At 36.2% G+C, this 24,812-nt stretch overlaps 1 protein-coding gene across 7 annotated transcripts; it reads left to right on the forward strand.

Annotated features, from left to right (window-relative positions):
• Positions 1 to 109: 109 nt before the first annotated feature.
• On the forward strand, positions 110 to 24,800 carry LOC149736034 (guanine nucleotide exchange factor subunit RIC1-like). 7 transcript variants are annotated; one of them, XM_089878391.1, is made up of 35 exons: positions 110 to 267; positions 746 to 934; positions 1,774 to 1,881; positions 2,979 to 3,154; positions 3,406 to 3,545; positions 3,837 to 4,083; positions 4,340 to 4,446; positions 5,688 to 5,863; positions 6,736 to 6,942; positions 8,240 to 8,409; positions 9,057 to 9,264; positions 9,806 to 9,938; positions 10,515 to 10,651; positions 11,037 to 11,128; positions 11,471 to 11,664; positions 12,450 to 12,594; positions 13,064 to 13,307; positions 13,658 to 13,765; positions 14,094 to 14,204; positions 14,683 to 14,865; positions 15,512 to 15,683; positions 16,524 to 16,680; positions 17,400 to 17,561; positions 18,413 to 18,617; positions 19,119 to 19,195; positions 19,623 to 19,713; positions 20,143 to 20,252; positions 20,587 to 20,690; positions 20,798 to 20,926; positions 21,585 to 21,754; positions 21,993 to 22,120; positions 22,508 to 22,714; positions 22,954 to 23,071; positions 23,287 to 23,400; positions 23,778 to 24,800. In XM_089878391.1, exons 2-35 carry the CDS (start codon positions 794 to 796, stop codon positions 24,189 to 24,191), a joined length of 5,385 nt encoding a protein of 1,794 aa, XP_089734517.1. In that variant the 5' UTR covers positions 110 to 267; positions 746 to 793; the 3' UTR covers positions 24,192 to 24,800. The 7 variants fall into 7 exon arrangements, with proteins under 7 accessions (XP_089734517.1, XP_089734518.1, XP_089734521.1 ...); XM_089878392.1 differs by having other exon boundaries at positions 111 to 267; positions 16,560 to 16,680; XM_089878393.1 differs by lacking the exon at positions 17,400 to 17,561 and having other exon boundaries at positions 112 to 267.
• Positions 24,801 to 24,812: the final 12 nt, after the last annotated feature.

A 24,812-nucleotide genomic window follows, 5' to 3' on the forward strand; every position in this document is an offset into this window, starting at 1 on the left:
CAAAGAAATACGTCAACATCATAGATATGTTAAGGTAATTTAACTATGTTTCTATGTTAATAGTTTTCTTAGCACAGTTGGCAGAACTTTAATTCGTGTAAAAACTGTTTATATAATAAAGGTAAACATGCTTTAGAAAAACGCAGGTGTTATATAACTTTCAAGTCGCTATAATGGTCATGATGTTTCTTTGAGTTTGCCATGCTTTTAAAATTTCAGTATTGTTTACATTTTCTTGAAGTTTAAAAAAACAGGAATTAAATAAAGGTAAACTTTAAAACTTATAAGGGTTTTAAAAGAATATATCTATGACTTGGACAAGATTAAGCATTGTTAGCACGTCAGTATAATTTACCTTTAGTAACAGGCAACAGTTCAAATGTAGATAAATATTCGGTGCTAGTGAGGAATCCTCCCCCCTTGCCTATACAAAAAACGAGAGACTAAAAAAAGGAAAAAACAAATATTCAAAATACCCTTGAAATATTTTTTTCCTATATTACTATTTTACTAATTGCTACAATAACAAATTTAGGCACTAATGAAGAATCCTTCGGTACATAGCAGAATAGGCTGGTGGAAAGTGTTAGAGGTTGGTGGTTAGGTTAGGTGTTGATGGTTAGGGGTTAGCGGTTATAGGGGTTAGTGTTTAGTGGTTAGCAAATAAGGGGGGGGGGGTGGTATTCTTCATTAGCACCCAAATTTATATAGTAGGCTACTTAACCTTTTCTTTTTTGCTTTATAGGTGAATTCATATCTTTTTGTTGTCATGTTCTAACCTCATTCCATAGCAATGTATTTCCCTGTTTCGTGGCCAAAATACTTGTCAGTTGGCCAAGGAGGAAAGTCAAGGTTAAAGATCATCGCGTGCAATCGTTATCGGATGCTATTTGCTGTCTTGACGGAAACTACTTTAAGCATATGGCATTGCAAGGTAAGGGTTTTGTTGTTTTTATGGGATGTAGTTAAAAGGCATTAAAGTAAAACAGGCTATTGAAAGGTTTAATTTAATAAAGTTTGAACTGTTGTTTCAAATTGTTTTTTCCCGATTTTTTTGGAAAATACATTAGGGATGAAATTACAGGCCATTTTTATTATTTATTGTTGTTTGCAGTTTAAATAAAACTAGGCTCTATAATAAGTGTTAATTTTATTAGGTGTATGGCTAAATAAACGCATTGACACTACCAGGTCAATCTGTTATGTATTACTTTATTTGTATTTCAGTATTTTCTTTACATCGTTAGTCTCCTTGTTTATTCCTTAGCCTACTCTTGTTGCTCATTATTAATACATGAAGGAACGCATGACTGTTTCATGGCTTGCCCAAATAAATGGATCTAGTTAGGTTGGACAAAATACAATCTAAATATAAATCATTTGGTCTGTTTTATTATTGACTTCTAGTTCTATTCAAAATTGGTTTAAAATAAAAGTTTAAAGACATGGCCTTTTTGTGCAAGCCTGTGCTGTGATGAAAACATAAACATTTAAAAAGCATGAATTATTTATTAATGTGATAAGGTAATTAGAGTTTCTTACCGTTGAACTTGAATTCGAGATTTTATAGGTTTTTCTACCATTAAACTTAATTAAGGTAAATAAATATAGTTTATTAGCTTTGGAACAACTAACTTCAAACCACATTAAAATATGTCCACTTTACAATTTTCCACCCAGTCTAAATTATGAGGTAATTGCAGTTTTCCTTCCTCTTGAAAAGATATTAAATATATAATATGTATTTTTAATTTACATTACAATTTCCAACAGCCTTGTGTTGAGATTGTATGTTACCAACGTTGTCATTCATCTGTTGCATCAGTTGGAACTAATGAACTCGCAGAATGGAGACAAGACAGCAGCATGATTGCAATAACAGTGAGTAAAAGATGAATGTAATGAATGTAACTTACTTTATCCTCGCGTGGCCGGAAAACAACAGTCGTTATAACACGGGTTTAACACCTCGTGTCAGCTTACGAGTTACCATGTATGTTACTTTGTGGGTGATTAGATCTATCAAAATAATCTGCATCCATGTTTGCAATATTGCACCCGTGTTAAAAAAGACAAAAATAGTAAGGAGACTGTTTTAACTTAACTCACCACCAATGTAGTATGACATTTTTTATATTTTCCGCTACATATGTGTATTATTGTGGTGTTTGAAACCCAATGCCATACAAGACATTACAAAAAATGCAGTTCTTAAGGAGTCTATACATATAACAAAATAAGAAAATTTAAAGCACAACGGCAGTTTGGGTTTTAATATCCCTTTCCGTACAAACATGAATGAAATTTGAACACTGTTATTTTTTATGACGGTCTACTTTAAACACAATGGTGGCAAGTGCAAACAATGTGTGTATAATCAGTAATAGATTTAAATTTATTTTAATTATCAATACAGTAGAGGTGGTTAAAGAACCAAATGTAAATAAGTTGTTATGTGTGGTGCATATTTACATAGGTGAATAACAGGTCTGTTTTGTTTTCATAGTAACTTGAAGTGTGGGCATTAGATTGCATTATAGCTGAGTATATGTTTATTTTACATTGGATCCTGTTCACAAAAAAACATTAAAGTTCACACCATAATTCATATTATATTCATACCTAGTTATCATAGATTTATAATCACATTAACCTGTAAAGATATTTCAATTTTGTTACCTTTCACTCAATAAATATATTTATACATTTTAATCATATAATCTGGTAAAACTTATAGCAGGTTTTATGAATGAAAGTAACTTTTATTACCCTGAAGTGTCGTGAAAACTAAGGTTGTTATAACACGGGTGTTCTGTTTCATACATCTTGTGTCTGCTTGGGAATTACCACAAATGCAATTTTGTAAGTGATGTTTTTTAAAGATGTAGTACAAAAGGCATCATTTATGACCTAGTAACAACTTATTGTTGTGTAGTATCAGCCTAATAGTATTAACTTATATATACTTGTGTTGTTAGACCTCTGAAGGTTACGTTCTACTTTACCAACTTGAACAAGACGTTCGTGGAGATGACGGACTTCACTTGTACGAATATCAACAAACCAAAACCAACCAGGGCGACTCCAATGAAGTGGTTCCAGCATTAAGGTTGTCGCTGAAAGCAAACTTCAGTTATAAAGCTAAGATTACAAGGTGAGGGTGTACTGCTCTAATGCGAAAGCTAAAAAAACTGTGACAACTAAAAAGATGTTTGACTGTGTTTGCTAAATAAAAAAAAGGATGGGGATTGCTAAAAAAAAGTTTGTTAAATGTTTTAAGCAGGTTTTAGGTGTCCGTACATACAGCCAAAGTATGTTACATTAAACAATGAAATTTCCTATAAGTTTGCGATCCCCTTGAATTGAACGGTTTTGTCTTTATCTAACCACAATCAAACATTGTAGTTTGACATGCATCCATGATGAACTACTTGTTGCATTGGAAGATGGGAGGCTTGAGATGATAACATGGGAGCCAACAAGCGATGTACAGAAGTCAATACATCTATGTGAGATTCCTTTCTCTGTTGATCTCCATGTAACAGGTACTTAGATCTAGAGTGATTAAGTGTTTTAAGCGCTGTATTTATTTTGTGGGTGTTTATTAAAAGAGGAGTTATGTTATAATTTCTTTTTGTGTTGATCTGGTAGTATTACTAAGTTGTATATTGGGTATCTTATTCTATGTGGGTGAGGTCTTTTTCGAGGTCTTGGGATGTAGGCAGAGTTGGGCCATTACTCTAAATATCCCTCTATCTCATATGGGTGTTGTCGAGATTTGGTTCATAGGGTGCCTGGTGGTGGATCGTGTTATAACAATTATAATTCCATCACAGGTTCCCAGTTAAAGAGTCGAGGAGTTCATGCAGTAGATATTGTGTACAGTCCTTTCCTCGAGGGCTTTGCTGTTATTTTAAGTGATGGCCGAGCAGCATTAGTAACCATGACACAACCTGATGATTCAACCAAAGACTCTTTACCGCTCGGTTGGAATGCTAGGGGAGTTTGGGCCCCAATGATCGACCAAGCTACTTGTATTGCTGTGAACAATAAGTACAGACTGCTCGCATTCGGGACCGAAATGTGAGTTTTCTTTACTTTTTATTGTTTTTACAAAAACACGTTTATTTATATATGCTATATATTCAAAAATAAAGTGTGTTTTTGCCCTTTTAAGGGTATTTATGTTGAGTCTAAAGATGTTTAAGCGTGTTTTATAATTATTGAACATTTTTACATCAGCATCCTATTGAAGCTGGTCCGAAAATAAAACAATAAAAGGAAATATTGATTAAAACAGAAATGTTTATTGTTTTTATATATGACTTCTATGTTCCAGGGGGACATGTTGTGTCTATGGCATCGACAATGTTACTGGGTGTCTACAACTCTCACACACGGTGGCGCTATCACCAACACATTACCCCAACATATGCAAATCAGTTGGTAAGACTCAAACCTATTTTCATTTTCATAGCATTACAATGACATGATGATGTTTTATTCCATGTGGGTGAGGCCCCACAGCTTGGTATAGATATATGTAAATCAATTGGTGAGACATTAAACATAATTACATAGCATCACATGCTAGTGCTACCATTTTATTCTATATGGGTGAGGTTCTACAATGTGGCACGCCAGGGTACCTGAGATTTAGGCCAGCATTGGCCCATTACCCTCTTCACCAGGGTGCTACTGCCATTAGTGATTACTGAGTTGGAGTCCATTAATTGTCTTACCCAGGAACATAACACCTATCAGCCATAGTGTTAACAGCCATAGTAGAGGAAATGATACTTAGGCCATGAAATGTCATGTTTTTATTAAGGTTAGGGAATTAGAAGTATGTAGCATATAAATACCACAGTACTTTGTTACATACCTTCGTTAAACAGTAGAAGTTAGTGGTTTTCTCCCAAGAGTATTCAGTAATGTTCAAAGGCTTAACTTTAATATGCACAGTAATTCATAGTTGTACACCTAGCACATAGTCTGTTGTCATATTCTCTTTACTATAACAGTATGGAGAAGAGAACAACATAGATTATTATATCCTTGTGGTTATATGCCAACTCAAGCCTAAATCCCATGTTCCATGGCGTGCCTGGCTAACTGTAGAATAACACCCACACAGAATAGAATGTACATTATCGTATTGGGGTTAAAACCAACTCAAGCCTAAATTCTATGTCCCTTGACATGCCTCACTGTTACACCTAACCTACTATAGAATAATATTAAGACTGTATGACTGTGGTATGTGACATGTGTTTTGATTGATGTACGTACAAGTGGTGTGGTTAAGTTCAACCCGTTTAAAGTGGTGTGTTTAAGTGCTTATATACAAACCGCTTTTATAAGTGTTAAGTATGTGTGGTTAGCATGTTATTACTGCATACTTAGGCAATATACTGTTTTAGCAATATAATTAGGCATAGTTGCTAAACATTGTCTAGCAGGGTGGGCAGACGTACTGTGTTTTTCTGCCTTGAAGTAATTATTATACAATACATTACACCCAATGATATGCACTTAAATGTACAATATGTGTGTTCTTTTTCCATATCTCATTATTTCCTCACTGTTTCCTTTTATCAATATAATAGGCATAAGTGCCAAACCTAGGGTGTACAGGCCTACTCTTTACATTTTTTCACCTTTATTAAAATCTCACTATCCCACAGGTTCAGTGTTAAAGATAGATTGGTCACCTGATGGTTCAGCCATGTCCTTAGCCTGGTCACGAGGTGGTTTATCAGTCTGGAGTGTATTTGGTGCATGTCTTGTGTGTTCTCTTGCATCAGATCGTGCGTATGCTACTGATGGAACTCCCCATGTGCAAGGGATATTTAAATCAATGGTAAGTAGACCAGAGTTGGATAGATTTGTATTAGGCAGAATGAAATGGTGTCAGCTATGGCTTACACTTTAGGTCCCTTGGCGTAGGATATAGAATAGAATGTGCATATACATTGTTGGGGTTATGGGCTAACTGTTGCCTAAATCCCAGGTCTTGTGCAGTGTGTATTTATAACCTTATCCATATAGAATGGAGTGTGCATACTGCATATACAATGTTGCAGTAATGGGCTAACTTTGGCCTGATTCTCCCCTCCCTATAGACCCCAACATATATGGAATAGAACAACGGAGAATAGTCTGTTCTTACTAGTATATCTTTGAGTCCATGAATGGATACTCTGTGTCAGTAGTTCCTTCAGATAGTCTCACACTTGGATCATATAGATCATTTTATAATGAATCAGTTGTTTACATATTCAGCTACTGTTGTTTCAAACATAGTTCAGTTTACGATCTGATCTTCTTGGAAAATATTATCATACGGTTGATTGACAACGATGTTTCGTCTGCCATGTGGTTAGACTTCTCAGTTTAGTTTACACAAAACATGACCTTTAAGGAAGCAACAGGCTTCAATATATGGTGTGGTTCATGTCATAGCAACCTAGGTGTTAGAGTATCACCCTACTCTGGATTAGGTTCCAGGTTTCATTGTCTGCCCTCACCTTAAAAGAATGAAAAAAAAAATACAATCCAAAACTCTTTTTAAATATTATTGCTATTTCTCCTCTGTTTTTAATGTATGTTTAATGAAATATCCCATATCTCACAAAACTTTTGTTGGTAGGTTACATGTATTTAAATACATAATACCAAAACTTGTTAATACTATTTTTTCAACGTATTTTAAACAAAATATTTCCCACACAGTGTTGGGGTGTTGAAGGTTACCACCTGTGGTTGATCAGCGAGCAACCAGCGCCACCACTGGAGGTCAGTAACGGGCATGTGGAGGAGAAAAAGAAGTCAGCGCGACGCAAACTAGTCGATGATGACGATGACCATAATTATATAGAGTTGGGGCAACTGCTTCAACTGCAGTTCGTTAAAAGTGCTCTGGCCATGAATCCCTGCATGGTAAGAAAAACCTTTGTTAAGTTTTGTAATAGAAAAGTAAATTGGGATTATTTATATTAAAATGTGGAAATAAACAGTTAATCTGGTATTAGCTTTGTTATAAAATATATATATATGGATAGATATAGGTTTAATTAAACGCTGGTTATATGCGTTAAATATTTTATTGTATTGACTATTGATGGCTTCGGAAGTATTGAGTTCACTATTTCTAGAAAACTCATGCTATTTGTACAGTCTTGTTTGTTTTCTCCTTGTTTGTTTTACTTCCGGTCTCTCTAGCTTAAAATATTGGTTTCATAATACACCAACGTTCCATAATAATATAATTGGTGAAAGTTTAATAATATTTATAGAATACAATAGGCAACAGCCTCGCCCTCTGTTGACCTGACAGTATTTATAAAAGTGATTATTCAGTAATCTATAACTTCCTGAAATGTAATGTTAATAGCTTAATTGTCTTTTGTGTAATACATTATACAAGCATTATGCATTCATATACTCCTGCTTTTGTATTTATATGAACAGTTTCTTTTTCCAACATTTAAAAAAATGTGTTGTTTTATTACAAGTGATTGCTTTTAGTCTTTTGGTTTACTATCCTAAAACTATCTTAAATAATGTGCTATAGATAGTTGTAACAAACTCAAATATATGGTATTATTTTCATCTTTTGACTTAATATAACCTCGCGTGGCAGGCAACGAATATAACCTCGCGTGGCAGGCAACGACAGTTGTTATAACACGGGTGTACCGTTTCACTCACCCCGTGCCACTTACCAGTTACCACATATGTAACTTTGTGGGAGATTATTTATGTTATGTACACTAGTGTTCTTTAACCGGTGTGCACAAAATATGCCAGGGGTGCACCAGTGCAAAAGGGTATACAAGGGTGCATCACAAACTTCAACAATTTTCACCAATATTTTTTAGTTTTAAATTTTTTAACCAATTTAGCCACTTTCCTACAGTTTTTTTATATGCATATATTTTTATATGCAGTTTTTTTATATGCATAGTTTTTTCTATATGCATTTTTTATACTTGCATCACTGGTAATTGTGAAACGTCATTAGTTTTACGTTAAAGCAATCAGGGGTGCATGAGTTCATCGCAACAACTTTAGGGGTTCACCAACCCATAAAAGTTTGAAGAGCACTGATGTACACTAGTAACTTTTTACATTACTTTAAATACAATAGTAGACCATAAATAATGAGGCCTAAAACCTTAAAACATAAAAAATGTCATGTTATAGTATAGTTACTTTCACATTACTGTCTATACAGACAAACCATTGCCATGTCCTAATACACGGTGAGGACCGAATGTACCTCAGTATCGGTGAAAGATCCCAACGTACAACAGTATACAGCCCACCTAAGACACCTGCCTCTCCTATCAAGAAACCAGCATTCTCACCAACAAGGACAACTAAACAAAACTCACCACGAAGAAGGTAAACTGCCGCTGTGTATTTGCTGTTGATTTTATAATTATAATATTTTTATGATTTTATAATATTTTTATGATTTTATAATATTTTTATGATTTTATAATATTTTTATAGGTTAAAAGTGATTGGACTACAGTAGTATAAAGTTCATAACTTTAATATATGTTATATAACATTGCTGATGAATCAGCATACATAGAAACACAAAAAGCACTCATGCGAATTAGCCATGCACCAATGACCTACAATGTGGTTTCTATCGTATAAATAATACATCAAGGTTACTTTGTTTTAAACACAACTTTGGAAACTAACATACATCCCTAACAGCAGCATTTGAAAGAAATATAAACTTCTGGGTTATGTGATCACACTAATGGAAAATATCCACATGTACCACTATTACTGTTACATTTTTATTTTTATTACTGTTTCATTTTTACTTTTATTACTGTTACATTTTTATGTTAAAACTTGTCTGCACTTGAATATTTTTTACTATATGTTTCTTTAGATTAGAATTAAATCAACAGATCCCCCCGACAATCAACAGATCCCCCCGACAAGTGATATAAGAAAACATGGGTTATAACGACTGTCGTTGCCCCACCATGCATGATAAACAAGTTATTCATTCATTCACCCAACAGATCAACCCCTGCAAGCCACACTGCTGCCCATTTTGACCTCAGTCGCCTCCCAACAATATCAATGAATGGGAAGATAGCACAAGACGATGAACACCCACATGATGATGGGGACGGGGAAGATGGATTTCTTGGTTCTGCTGTAAGCAACAAGCAATGGACGGTCGTGCAATTCCCAATCAACTATCTGCCAAGCAACTGGCCTATAAGGGTAAGTTGATGGGTTGGCAGACTCATTTGTGATGGTAAAGTTAAAGAGGAAAAGATTTAAGGGTAGAGCTTTTTTAAATGGCATATAGGGGGAAGCTAAAGGGCAGGCTAATTCACATATAAATTTAAGATGCCACAAATGGGCAAAATCTTTGTTCTATTAAACAGGTTAAGATCCTACCATGAGTTGTGCTCATAGACGTCACATCTTTAAATTTTTAGCAAAATATAGTATAGGCTTAAACAAGAACTTTAAAAGCTGAGTTGGGCTTAGAAATACCTGATTTTAACTTTGTTTCAAAAACTAGGGGTGGCAAACTTTACACCTATACACACACTAACCTATTTTCCACAGTTAACAATATAAGTTTTTGTCAATATAAGCTTTGTCATGCAATAGGAAATATAAGCTTTTATCATGTAATACCTCTCATTAGCCCACCAATAATCAAGCAACATATCTATCTTAGTATATTACCCACACAAACCCATCCACCCACAGCATATAGTATCAAAATCAACACTAACCCACCCCCTCACAGTTTACAGCAGTAGATGAGTCAGGTTGTTGTCTAGCCATCGCCGGTAACTACGGACTCGCACATTACACAATCGTGTCGAGGAAGTGGAAAGTATTCGGGAATGTAATGCAAGAGAAGGATATGGTTGTTACTGGTTAGTTGTGTTATATCTTGTCTGTGTGGTGGAGTAGGTACTATATAAATAAATGTTAATGTACATTTCTAGGCATTTAGGTAATTTACATTCTAAATTTTAAAACTTTTAAGTCAAGATATACTACTAGCACTTGGATTTTTTGCCTCATCTAAAATGTTATATATAACTACAAATGCAAAAAACATTATCTCATATTATAAACAATATGTATCTTCTCTGTGTGGTGAAGTACAACGATATTAAACGCTATAAGCAACTGACATAGCCTCTACTTACTCATGAGAATACTCTTTTAATTATATTGTACCGCTATTTTGCGACTTAATGTGCTAAATCATACAAAGGGTTGTTTTACTTATTTTTCTTGGACCTTGATGAGGTCTTGTCAAAAGGCAGTTATAAACGTTGCAACAAAATTAACGCTTTTTACATTAAATGAAAAATAAAATTTTGCATTAGCATTGTACATGGTAGAAGAAGTAACAGGATATTTTTTTAACAAGTACAAAACTTTGTTCCCTTGAGTTTGTTGTTTTTTTCTAGTTGAACTTACCATCTTTCTGTTATTTCCAGGTGGTTTAACCTGGTGGAAAGAGTTCATTGTGGTTGCATGTTACAGTTTCTCGGAAAGCCAAGATGAAATACGAATCTATCCTCGCTTAACCAACTTAGATAATGCGTTTGCTTGCGTTAAGAAGATTAAATCACAGGTATTCAATGTAAAGTTATTTTGTGAATTTTATTAAAGTTGTGACCCTTGTGGCTGTGACATATACAACATGTTTGAACGCTAGACAGAAGCATCTAACCTTGGCCGAGCTGTCAAGGAATGCTCTCCCATCCATTACCATTAAAGTCTTTTGTTTAATTTGTGTGGGGAACTGCAGGTTTGTGATATGTTGGGTATAACAAGTTCAGCTTATAAGTGGACACGATGTGTATGAAAAAAACGCCTCTTGTGTAACTTTTAAAGTTAAGTTCCCTTATGTGAGAATACATTAGTTGCATTCATTCAGTATAGAATAGTCATGGTTCATAAAAGGTGTTAGAATTCATTTAAAAGATTTGGCAAAAAAGAAATATTTTTTGTTCCAGATATTGCTTGTCAACATATTTCAAGACCTTCTTATTCTTTTCACTTACGATTGTCGCATCATAATATTTGTTATTTCGCAAGATACTAAACTGTAAGTACTGTTTATGTTTCAATCGTTTATTTATTTTTAATAGAAAATTACTTTGTGACACCATTGGAAATAGTTTTAGTATTTTATCATGAGCTGCAATGTTTGCATTAAAACTGACCAGACTTATATTTGACACCAAGCCTGCTGTAGGTCATTACACATACAGAATAGAAGCCATATGTCTGTTTACGGGACAATCTGGCCTAAATCTCAGATTGTAGGACTTCACTCATATATGATAGAAGTTTTAAACCCACTACTTTACTAATTATCCACACAGGCTAGAAGTTGATATTATTCTAGAAATTATTCTTCATACTTTCTCATTATATCCCCCCTCAGTCATCGCCCAACAGCCAATTTACGATACCTTCAAGAAGTATCAATGGCACGTTACGTCCACTACCCTACCATGGTGGCTTCGGTTACATTAACAGCTCTCCACATGGAGAGTCCGATGAGAAGATCGTCTTCTTCCTCGTCGTTTTCCTCGCGAGGAAACAGGGAGACTGAGGTCCTTATAGTTAACGTGGCAGGTGAGGTTGTTGGACATTAATGCGATGCCAACTTTGACCCATATCCCAGGTGCATGGGTCATTGTAAGCGCCACTTGTATAGAATATAGTGTTCATAAATATTTACAGTATTTGGGTAAAGTTGGGTAATGTAGCAGGTGAGGTTGTTGGACGTTAATGCAAGGCCAACTTTGGACCAATTCCCAGGTGCATGACATGGGTCATTGTAAGCGTCACTTGTATAGAATATAGTGTTTATAATTATTTACAGTATTTAGGTAATAACCGATTTGGTCCAGAAATACAGTGTTTATATACAATATTGGAGTAATGGGCAAATTCTGGTAGAAAAATCTTTATGAGATCTTAACTTACCTAAGTAGAGTGGTCATAATCTTTACAGACTACAGTATTTGGGCAATAACTAAATCTGGCCTAAATATAGAGTGTTCATGTACATTATTGGAGTATTAGGCTGCAAACAGGGAGACCGAGGTCCTTAGTTAATTTAGCAGTTGGAGTGTTTGCATTAGCGCTGGGCTAACTTAAAAAAACTCAGGTCTTATAGCAAGACCAATTGTAGGGGCCAACTCTGGCTGAAATATATACAGTCCCATAGTATTAAGCTGTATGGCCTCACAGCTTGGTCTATTCTATATGGGTGAGGTTGTAGTGTTGTACAGCAATGCATACCATGGGGAGGCTGGGACATGGTTGGATCATTAAACCAAACTTCAAAAGTTTCATAGTTAGATATAGATAATACTTCATATATGACATCACATTAACATTATGACATCACAAAGGTCGTCTTCTGCTCCTCCAACGTTCATTGGAAGATGATGAAATCATTGAAGCGGAACCAAACGAACGTAAACCAATGAGATTCAACCCCCCGGTTGTCCTGGCAACTTGCGTCGAGAATATCTGGACAACCGAGCACAAGAAAAGGTAGGGGTTTATATTTTATATACTTGGAAAAATTTAATAATTCCATACTAATTTAGACTTTTAAGCTTGAAGTGAATAGTTTCCTAGAGCCATAGTTGCCAAACCTGTGGTGGACAGGCCTACTATGGAATTATCTGCATTGCATTAATTAGTTACGTTACAACTAATAGCGTGAAACTTGTTCACAGGATTGGGAACTATCCTGCCTCTCTTTTTATAAAAATCAATCTTTTTACATTATTTATCTCTCCAATGAAAAGATCCATTTCACCCTGAACTTTGTATTCCTAATGGAAAACAAAAAAGATTTTTCTAACATCGTTATAAATCTACAAAACCTTGCTTTAATCTTTGAAATTTTTCGGTAAAAAGGTTGTTTTAATCTTGAAGTTTGCATTTTTAAAGGAAACAAAAGGAATTTTAGCAACGATACAAATATACGAAACCAAACTTATAATATCTTTTTTAGTGAAAAGATCCACTTAACGGATGCGTTATGGCTTGGTTGCGGAAGTGCTGGTGTGAGAGTATGGTTGCCTCTCTTCCCTCCCCGACAAAGTCGTCACAATAGCGCTGAATGCGGCCCCCATCGAGGGTTCGAGCTGCAGTTGCTAACAGCGAGAAGAATAACTCTGACGTTCGCGTTGGACTCATGCTACCCACTAGCTGTGCTGTTCAGTGAGGCTGTTTTACTGGGAGTAACCTCTGAGACAGTAAGTTGAATTGTATTGTGTTTGGTATGTTGCTTCCCCATTTTTAATTAAAATGTTAAAAATTAAGCTGTGTTGTACTGTATGGTGTGTTAGTTATTGTGTTATACTCTGCTCTCTAATTTTGACGATTAAAATCAGTGGAAAAAGACAGGAAAACATTTTCTTATTGTTTTTAAACATCTTCAAATGTTGTTTCATTTTACTATTCTATATTAGGTAAAGTTTCTATAAGATTGCTATTGTTTAGGACCTAACCCTTGCGTAAAATATATATAAGGGGTCAGGGATATGTGATGTATTTTCTAACAAAACCAGAATTATCGGAATTATTTCTATGTTTTATTCCACAGTTCCAATACTCAAGTTACGAGGAGAAAAAACCTTCGAAAAGATCTCGACAGAAAACGAACTTTGCGTTCTCGACGGTCGAACGAACGTGTGAAATATATTTGCACCAGGTTAGTAGTTCTTTCTCCATTTTAAAATGTTTTAGGATTAAGACTAACCCTGCCCAACACATCTAGGACCCTATGCCATGAAACTCTGCAGGCCCTCACCCATATAGATTAGAAATTTTCTCTTCACCCAAATAAAAAAAAAATTCTAATTTAAAAAAAGTATAGAAAATAAATTTGAATTTAAAAAAAATAGAATTTTTTTTTCTATGAGTGAAGATTTAAAAAAAATTAAACTTTTTCTTATTTAGTTCTAGATTTCAAACCACTTTATCTTACATAACGGCTTACAAATTACCTCAGTTTTGAAAGACTTTACTTTATAAATTAGATACTACGTCAACTCCTGCGTCGCAACCTTGGATATGATGCGCTGCAATTAGCAGCAACTTGTAAGAATCTTGCTTGTTTTCCTCATGTTCTGGAGCTTATGTTGCATGAGGTAAGACTGCTAGTTCTGTTATTTCATATATATAGTAGGGTGGGGGAAGACAGGACATTTTTAGCACAATCTAATACAAGTTAAAAGCATAGGCGCTAAACCTGGGGCTGCAGGTTAGGCTGGCCAATTCTGGAATTTACCCTACTGCGTTTAAAACAAGCAGTAAAACCAGTAATGCAAAATTTGTGTCACAGAGTTGTGTTTAACTGTCACTGCCTCCACTGCGTTTATAAAAATTTGTCATTTGGGTAAAAGATTCTAATATAATTCTATTCTCTTATTATTTCCGCGCAAGAGCTTTAACGAAAAAATCTTGCCTACCTCCTACAGCAAGGCACATTATATAACCTGGGATTTAGGCCAAAGTTACCCCAACACCCATGGTGCTACCACATGGACTTTACCAAATTTTAATGCCCATTGCTTTCCTGAAGGCAGGCAACAATTAAATTAATGAAGCATTTTTTCTACTTCCCAGGTCCTTGAGGAGGAAGCCACGGCCTCGGAGCCAATACCCGACCCTCTGCTGCCTACAGTGGTCAAATTTCTAGAAGAATTTCCGGAATATTTACAAACTGTCGTACATTGTGCAAGGAAGACTGAAATTGCATTGTGGGAATATTTATTTAACTCCGTTGGAAGCCCGCGCGAATTATTTGAGGTAAAATTTGCTTAATTTTCTACTGTCTTGCCACCAGTATTAATGATTATTTAAATTGGCTACTTAAGCATAAAACATTAATTTTGATATACCTTTGTTCATATTACCAGAGTTTTCATGTTTTAGCTTTTATTTTTGTCCTTAATGTTTACATAGATATAAATTATGCCTATACTTGCCAAGTTAAAAATAAAGTTGAAATACTTTATAGCTATAGTGTTTTGTTTTACGAAAAAAAAAATATAGTAGGGTGGGGGAAAACGGGACAGCTTTAGCCCATAATATCCTAATATCCTGATGGTGTTTTGAACAATTAACAACGGTCTATGGGAGTTGTGAGGATACGGTTTTATAATTCTTTGAAAGTTCTTTGTTCACTACCAAATTGGACGAGAAAATAGAATGAATAGGTATCCCATCTTCCCCCACCCTACTGTAACAATACTAACAATAAGAATAAGTGTTTAAATTGTTTTCTCGCTTTAACTTGAGTTAGTGTTTTGTATTTATTTCATTCCAACAAGAGTAGTTATAACTATATTTGCTCGGAAATAAGTGTTTATAAATATTCTCACACTACAGTGTTCTAACCCTGAGTTAGTGTTTGTTATTTTACCAAGAGGAGTTATAACACTACTTGTCACAGGAATGTTTGGAAACCGGTCAGTTGACGACCGCAGCCTCTTACCTCATTATTCTACAAAACCTTGAACAATTGGCCGTCGCACGACAAGATGCAACAAAGTTGTTCGATCAAGCGTTGCAGCAACGAATGTGGAGATTGGCCAATGATATCGCTCGGTTTTTAAGAGCCATCGGTGAGTTGCAAACTTTTGAACTTTTTATTTTTTTCGTTTGTAAATTTTTTATTTTTTTAATTTTTGGTTGGTTTTGTCATTTATATCCTTGTGGGTGGGAACTTGTGACTTATCCATGGTTGCCACTCCCATGCCGTGACTTATCCATGGTTGCCACTCCAATGCCCACAGTCGAGTTGCTGAAACTATTGCAGTGTGTGGATAAGCACATGTTAATCTTACCAGCTATTCTGTATAGGTGGTAGCTTGAGCCTGGGATTTAGGCCAGATTTGGCTAGTTACCCCTGCGACCTGAATACTGACAAATTTAAAATATATATTTCTGTAAAATATAAATTAATCTTCGCTTAATTGGTCTGTTCAAAGTTGAAGATGAAGTTCTGGAAGAATTCTTAAAATTTGGTATGAGATATATTAGCTTAGTGGTGGGCGGATGGTACAGGTTTATAACAGTAGTGGTTTTAAGGTAGTTTATGGGTTTTATTTTATCATAACAGCTAATGGGTTAGAAGTATTTAGTTTTGGTGAAATTGGCTTAAAGTAATCTAAATTAACCTTTTTTAGTTTAATGATAATTTTAAAAGTTTCCTAACAGGTTATATATGTTTTGTGAAACAAGAGGGGTTGTTTTTGTTTTAGTACCAATACCTACTATGGTGGCTTATTTAACAAAACAGGCAGAATTCTGGTGTTTTTTATACTGGGCAATGAGTTAACTGTAGCTTAAATTTGCCGCTCTGTAGGACTTCATATAGAATAGAATACTGGCTACGTTTAGCCTATAGTTGGCCACACAAATAGTTTGAATTTCTTTTTCTTTTAAAATTTCATTTTGAGCAGCGCCCAAGGGAAATCCCCTAAACCCCTTTCACCCAGGTGATGGAGATGCGAGCGCGACCCCCCGTCACCCCACATTACTTAACACCAATATTTACCCTGCTGTAGCCCCAACGATACACACCACGCCCACCGAGGCCGACCCTTCGTTCAAATTCAGGTGATTTTATATTTTGTTTGAATACCGTTTGTGTTGCTTGAGTAGAAAGCGTGGTGGTGTGGTCTTATTTACAAGTCTAATCTTTTTATCAACAATCTTAGTTATCAGCATTCTTATAATGTATATTTATTAAAATTCTTAACTATCCCCAATCTTCTACTGTATGGGAGCAATAAGGTGCTTGAAACACATGTTTTGTGGTCAATTTTAATATAGTAGGATGGGGGAAGATGAGACATCTTTTCATTTTATTTTCTCGTACATTTTGGTAGTAAACAAAGAACATTTAAAGAATTATAAAACCTTGTCCTCGCGACTTTCATAGACCATTGTTATTTGTTTAAAACACGACCAGGATATTTATATATTTTGTGCTGAAGGTGTCCCATCTTCCCCCACCCCACTATACAAACATAACAGCTCATATTTAACTTTCGGCATCGCTGAGAAGGTTTCATTCTTTAAACCAAACGTTTGAAAACTATACTATATAAACCAGCACACCATTTCCTGATCCTCAAATAATTAGTACAATTCCAAAATTGGCCTCTATGAATACGGGATGAGAATGTCATCCACATCCCTGAGATAATTTTAGTTTTTAAACCGTACCGTTTGAGATGAATTTAAGTCATACATTATTTAAGGAAAAATTTAGTTCTGAATTTAAGAATGTTTTTGGTAAGTTTATTTACACCCAACGTTGCTGTAAAACACAGCGAGTCGAACCGGAAATCAGTGTTATCACGGCAGTACAGTATGGCCCCAAGTTACTACGATAAGTCAATGAAAGAGGGCTCAACATTGACGGTTAAAAAGCGAGCAGTATCAACCCGTAGTGCACCCACCACCCCAGCTGTGGGGGTCAACTTTGAAGATAGGTCAGATATGGGAAAAGCTGGGCTACTAACTACTAATACATGCTCTGTTACTTCTGCTACCAGAATAATGTTAATATTCTTTAAACGGCTCATCTGGTTGTTTTCAACAGTGAAAACGTAGTGTATTTTAGAATGATTTCCCTAATTAGGTCGTCCTGGATGGCGGAATGTTGGAAATACACAACGATTTTTCATACCAGATGACCTGTTGAAAGACTATTTGCCCTAATAAATAGTTGGCATGGCAGAATAATAAACAAAATGAAAATAAAAACAAACTAATACTAAGATAATAAACAAAATCCATTAACGCAAAGCTTGGAAAAGAGCTAAAAATCAACTAATACAAAATCGAACATAAAAAATGATTTTTTTGTTTAACATAAAAACATTTCTGCATGGGTTTTTAAACAAGGGTATTATGATGCAGTGAACATCCATTGTGACACCGTGTTAGATCATACTGCAACAAGTTAATATGTACAATAACCAATTCATAAACGTCAAGCCTTTAAATGCAGGGCAGGTAGGGACAGTTGGACGCGCATTCATGTAAAACTAATTAAACTTATTAGTTGATATCTCAGCTCATTTTTTAGTGCGGAAAATTTCAGGGTAGGCCTGGCACCCTGCCACCCCAGGTTTGCCGCCTATGTATTAGAAATATTACTACAAATTTTCACACATTACGGTAAATTACTTCTATTAACCTAAACAACATTTTGGCGCCTTTAAAAAAAGACATACCACAAATTCTCAACCATCACAATTTGGGGTAAATTACCCCTCAAATTAACCTGCTCAATCGGGGCCCCTTTTGACCCCCTTACTAATCGCATGGGTAATAACAGTTCTAAGCCATCGAGCCCCACATGCCCAGAAGAGCCCACCCCCCCTCACCCACGTCGGCTCACTACAAGAAGTTTTACTGAGTCATACTTTGACATCAAGCCTTCCCCTTCCTCTGTGACATCACCGGGTAACACAAACACCTCTGTGACATCATCATCGCATCATCCATACATACCAAGGTATGGGACGCGACAATATCATCAGGTGAGTTGGAAAAGTTCCTATATGTAGTAGGTTGGGGTAAGATGGATTGGGGTAAAATAGTACATGTTTTAATATATAGTGAGTTGGGGTAGGATTTTTTTATTTTTTTTTACCATCTTATTTGGTAGTAAACAAAAATATTTACAAGTTAGATATTTGCTATATGTAGTGGATTGGGGTAAGATGGTCCATATCGGGGTCAGATGGGTTTGGGTAAAATGCATGTTTTAACTTTCAATATTTTTTAATATATAGTGAGTTAGGGTAAAGTTTTTTCATTCTTAATTACCGTCCTATTTGGTAGTAAACAAAGAATATTTACAAAATATGTTGGCTGTATCCTCACGACCCTAAAAAAACGCTGTTAATTGTTAAAAGCAAGATTTAAAAATATGAGACAATTTTGTGCCAAAAATCCAACAGTCTTTCCAACTTTTACTTAATTATAGAATTTCCAATGTAGCTGAAAGGTATGTGTAAAAGTAATTGTGTTTATTACAGGACCACCCCCATATACACCGCCCCCTGCAGCATTCTATCAGCCATCCTTTATCTAGTAGTAGTAATCGATCAAAAAGGTAACATAGACATCTTATAATTGAGCAGTATAAGATGTCTATGGCATGCATGGCTTGGAATGTTTTCTTTCTAACAAACTAAACATTTTCACCCTAATTTTGTGCATAATACGTTATTTACAAATTAAAGCTATGCGTTTATAGCCGGCATAAAATAATTGGCCAAAATGTGTGGGAACTTTTGGCCTTTTTTAAAGTATGCGGCGATTTTCATCATCATTTACTGTTGACTGTAGTACAGCATTCTGTACTACAGTGATCGTCACATACTGTACTTACATATAAGATATGTGACATATCATATGTGATAAAAACATATGTCTTATGTGTAAGTTAATGACAGTTGCCAGGCAGATAACTTTTTGTTGTCAAATTAAATTCAATTTTCAAGTCATATTTTTGTAACAGTGAAATTTTGTTTGATCAGATTTTCCGGTGACAAAGAACCAAGTAGTAAAGAACACGCAGCAGCCGAATGCGCAGAACATTATTTTATTGATGTTATTCTCGCTAGACAGGTAAGTTACAATGGAAATGTTGATGAAGTGAATGACGTATTTATCTTGAGTGGTGGGGCTGAGACAGTCGTTATAACATGTGTGTTACCTTACGAGATACTTATGTAACTTATTTATCCTCGCATGGCAGGGCAATAACAGTCCCTATAACAAAGGTGTTCTGTTTTATATACCCCAAGCCGGCTTATGAGTTACCCCGTATGTAACTTTATGGGCTATTATAGGGTTGACAATCTGGACAACATCGATATGAGTGTGTTGGCCAATGACATACATGTCTACAATTCTTAATTTGGTATCTTACAATGTATTATCATTTGCATTAGCCAAATTGATGGCCGACATTAACTTTAAGCCAAATTGATGGCCGACATGAATTTATTAGGTAGTTTCGCTTTAATATTTCACTCACATTGAAATCTTATAAAGGCACGAAAAATGCTGAGTGAGCGCAGACTGCATGACCTTGGCACTTTTGCGGCTCATGTCGATTTCCAACTTGTGCCGTGGCTTCGTAAAGAAAGGTTAAGAGCCGCAAGGTTTGTTTAACATTATATAGTAGCTTGTTATAACTTGTGTAGTAATAGTGTATGATGGGATGTGCTATATATGTATCTGGCCTTGATCTAGCACACATATTGTTGGACGATTTTTGTTGCATCATAACAGAATACACCAAAAAGCTTAACAAAACAAAAGCCCTGCTAATGGTGTATATTTCATATATAACTCTCATTACTCCTGGTAGTTTTACTTAGAATTTATTAGCATGTGATGTTATATATTGATTGGTACCTTGTGTTTCCACACACCAGTATATTTATATACACAATATAAACATTGTAGCGTATATAAACCAAGCTTTCCACACAGAGTGGACGATGCTGTTGAATCGTTCAAGAAACTTCATGAAGATTTTAACTGGCCCTTCCCAAATTTGGTTGCTTCTAAATCAGGCAGAAGTAGCCACAGTTCTGGTAAGTAGATTCTAAAACGTAGTTTTGTTTTTGTAAACCAATAAGGCTTTTGCTAAAATGTTTTAGTCATAAAAATAACAAATAATCAAACCCAACCCTCCCACTAGGTGGCTTCCCGTCTCACTCCCAATCATTTACCGATCTTAACTCATTATACTCGCCACTAGAGAGCGCTATATCACCTTCCAAGTCATTCAACCATAACCATTCATCTCCGGGTCGACGACACACAACTGGTATGTTTAAATTACGTTTATATTTACTTGAATAAATAAATTTGACTTACTTGTCCTTTTTTATTATTTGGCTAACAATTTAAACAGACCACTCAGTTAGAGCAATTGTTTACATGAATAAAACCGTTTTACCCTTGCATGTTGGCGCAGCGACAGTCGTTCTGTTTATTTAATGTCTTTTTTAGTCCCTCTAGTACATAAAACATTACTTTTCACTACAACATTATAGTAGGGTGGGGGAAGATGGGACACCATTAGCACAGAATATTTAAATATCCTGTTCATGTTTTAAACAATTATTTTATGGAAATCGTGAGGATACGGTTTTATATTTCTTTAAATGCTATTTGTTTACTACCAAATGTGACGAGAAAATAGATTGATGATGTGTCCCATCTTCCCCCAACCTACTATATATTTAGAGAAACCCTTTTTTTTAATCCTGTAACAAATTCAGCGAATCTGACCCTTACCTGGTGCTCATAAGTTGAATGATTCTTGTGTAAAGAAATACAGTAAGGGTCTGGTGCTAGGAAAACGAAACAGACAAAACCAAGTCCAACCAATTGTATAATAAAAGATATATTTCGCCTAAATGGCATCGTCGATCTGTTATACATATAGCTAGTACATGAAATAACCCTATATAATCACCCAGGTCCTAAGCTTGCCCATCATGTTGGCTTGTCACCCAAGAGGGGAATCCCCGGATTAGATACTTGTAGTTACGGCACAGATGAGGAGGGAAGTGGGATCACTACTGTGTTGTCAGCTAAAGAAACTGGCTCTACTTTAACTCTAACTACTGTGGCGTCAGAAGTTTCAGAGGTATGTTGTTTATGCAAATGTGTAAGTCTATTCTATGTGGGTGAAGTCTTGGGATCTGGGATTTAGCCCAGAGTTGGCCCATTATCTTATATGTTAATACTATCTATTCTATATGGGTGACATTCTACAGCGAGGCAAGGCAGGGTACCTGGGGTTTAGGCTAGGCCTGGAACATAACCCTTTAAAGCATCATATTCATATTAACATACTATCATATCCATACATTATCGTATCCCAGGTTTCTGAATCAAGTTTTGGGTTTGATGATTCAACTTTTGCGGGCGTGGAAGATTTCACGGGATTCCCCTTAATTGGGATCGAAATGGATGAAAAACGAGGTTCCGCGCGATGCGAGATGAAACTACAGTGAGTTGGTTGCTATTTCTATGTTTAATAATAAAATATTAATATTATTAATAATTTTAATTTCTCTTTTTGGTTATGGTTATTAAAGATTAAAAAAATAGTCGCAGGAAAGGGTATTCTCGAAAAAATGTTAAAGTTAAATTCAACCCTATGGCCTGGGTCAGAGTTGGATTATTTTGCCGACACCCAAGGTGATAACCCAAACACCTAGCGTGCTAAAACCCAAACACCTAATGTGCTAAAACCCAAACACCTAGCGTGCTAAAACCCAAACACCTAACGTGCTAAAACCCAAACACCTAGCGTGCTAAAATCCAAACACCCAGGGTGCTCTAACCCATTAAGTGACCAGTGATTGAAGTGTGTTAAGTGACCTCCCAAACCCAGATACTTGTTGGAATTATTCCTCGAAGCTGTGTGTTTGGAGTGGGCGGTGCTGGTGACCTTGATGTTGCGCGATCCATCCAACCTTTCGAGGGTGGTGAGGTCAGCGAGGCCACCAGAGGGAGCTATGGAGGAGTCGGTCCCGCTTGAAACGCTTCAGCGAACACGGGATTGTCTTTCAAACATCGATAAATGGGCTGTGTCAGAATGGTGGGTACTAGGTGCTAGTCATAGGTTTCTGTCTTTTGAAAACTAAAGTTGCTGGTTTGGCAATATATATAAACAAAGTTTACCATTGTGTTTATGATTTTAAAAGACTGACGTTTCATTTGCCTTTGTCAAGACATCATCAAGGTTTTCTGTTATGTGTCTTGTGACAAACAATTGCCACTAGATCTCTTTCACACTTATAATATACAATGAATGTTAATATTCACATTGTTCTCCAGCCCTGGTTATAAAGCTGTTCTCATTCAAATGCGGAGCAATGTACAAGCACTTTATGACATCATAACTGCAAGGGAAGTTTCCCACGCTGAGGAACAAGCCATCATTGCTAACCAACAAGTAGGTTTGTGATGTCATAGTACAAATTCATCTCGTCCCGTATCGCAGTAGTTGGCTCAGAGGTAATGGATTCAAGGCACGTCGCTGCTACCATTGTGTACGCGTGTGTTGTTGGCAAGAGATGTAACAGCAATTGCTGTTCTTATACGTTACTGCGTTGCCGTGCCATGCAAGAATAAGTTACATTCATTTAAACATCGGATTATTTCTAACAGAAGAGCCACACCCAAGCAACAACGTCACCTGTCAATCAAAACCAGGAGAAAACGGAGAAACACACGAGTCCTGTGACGTCACCACATAATCGCTCACCTGTGACGATTAAAAAGGTAAGATTTGTATTCCTGTGTTATGGATTTTATGGAAAAGTAAAACAGCGACTTAAGGCTGATACCAATACAGGGTTAAAAGCGTATGTATAGCACCTTGGGTGTTGGGATCATTGGCCAACTTTGGACTAAATCTCAGGTTCCATGGCATGTCATACTGTTGTAGGCCAAAGTTGGCCCATTACCTCTGGAAAATAAGGTTTTGTTTTCTTGTATGGTACATGCCCGTGTGCGATTCGTGGCCATTCATTAGTTCATTATGCCATATATCCATTTGGTTTATTTTACGATACGTGCTCATTCATTAGTTTATTGTGCGATACGTGGCCATTTATTGAACATATGCTTCTTCATATTTACCCCCGTCCTCCCCGCAGAGAAGGGCGGTAGTCCCCGGTATCGCCATCGCTTCCGTGAACCATGGTGACGTCATCACAGAAGAAGCGGAAGTGACGTCACAATCCGATGATTACGAAACAAACAGCGAATCCCAAGAATCCCACGTCATAATAACTCCACGTATACGTCACAATAGCGTACCGTGTCATAACAGCGACGACTCCATTGTGACGTCACACTGCAGAACGCCGTCGTCGCCAGCGAAGTTGATCGCGCAAACGTCACCCGCGTGTTTGGACTCTTCAGATGAAGGAACGATAAACGTAGAAACCCCTCAACCCGATACCGAAACAGCGCCATCTACCGACCAATCGCAATCCGACACTTTCACAGATGACGTCACGGACTCGGAACCGGAAGTCGACGACACCTCCGCTTGCTTGGTTTCGTAATGTGATCGTGTAACAGGGGCGTATGCGGGATTTTACAAAGGGGCTGAATCCATATGTTCAAAAATTTACAATCTAAATGAAAATCCAGCTCACTTTAAATTTATTTCAAGGTTTTACATTTACAAAGAATTATTTTTAATTGGATTTCTGAATAGCCTCCCTGTATATGGAATTTTCCTCATTCAACAATTTTCTCATCAGAAATGGACGTCAAAATAGGCATTTGCATCTTCCGCCGTCACAGATTAATTTTGACACGTGACAAATCGACGTCACATTGAACTAGAATCAATTATGGGAAATCCCCTAACATAGAACCGTGCACTTACGGAGGGATATATTGTTATACTCGTTGCTGATTTTTATTTATTTTTACGCAGGCTATTTCTATACAGCATTATTGGGCACGTGAGTGTCTCGCCGGTGCTGGCTCGTCAGAACTAACGTTAATAGGTACATCCAGTAGTTAAATTTCACAGATCCTTACGTGCAATTCTATAGTGCCATGTTTTTGCATTCTCAACATAGAGATCTGGTGGTTAAGATATCTATGTTGTGCCACTCCGTGACGTCACGAATAAATAAAATGTGCCCGTTACGTCACCGAAACATGCAGCGTGT

This window comes from Ciona robusta, chromosome 5 (assembly GCF_009617815.1).
Source record: "Ciona robusta chromosome 5, ASM961781v2".
Lineage (NCBI taxonomy): Eukaryota > Metazoa > Chordata > Ascidiacea > Phlebobranchia > Cionidae > Ciona > Ciona robusta.

Coding starts and splice junctions, on each gene's coding strand:
- LOC149736034 (XM_089878391.1), top strand. CDS start 794: ATGTATTTCCCTGTTTCGTGGCCAAAATACTTGTCAGTTGGCCAAGGA. Junction 1,882..2,978: donor GCAGCATGATTGCAATAACA/GTGAGTAAAAGA, acceptor TTGTGTTGTTAG/ACCTCTGAAGGTTACGTTCT. Junction 4,447..5,687: donor CAACATATGCAAATCAGTTG/GTAAGACTCAAA, acceptor ACTATCCCACAG/GTTCAGTGTTAAAGATAGAT.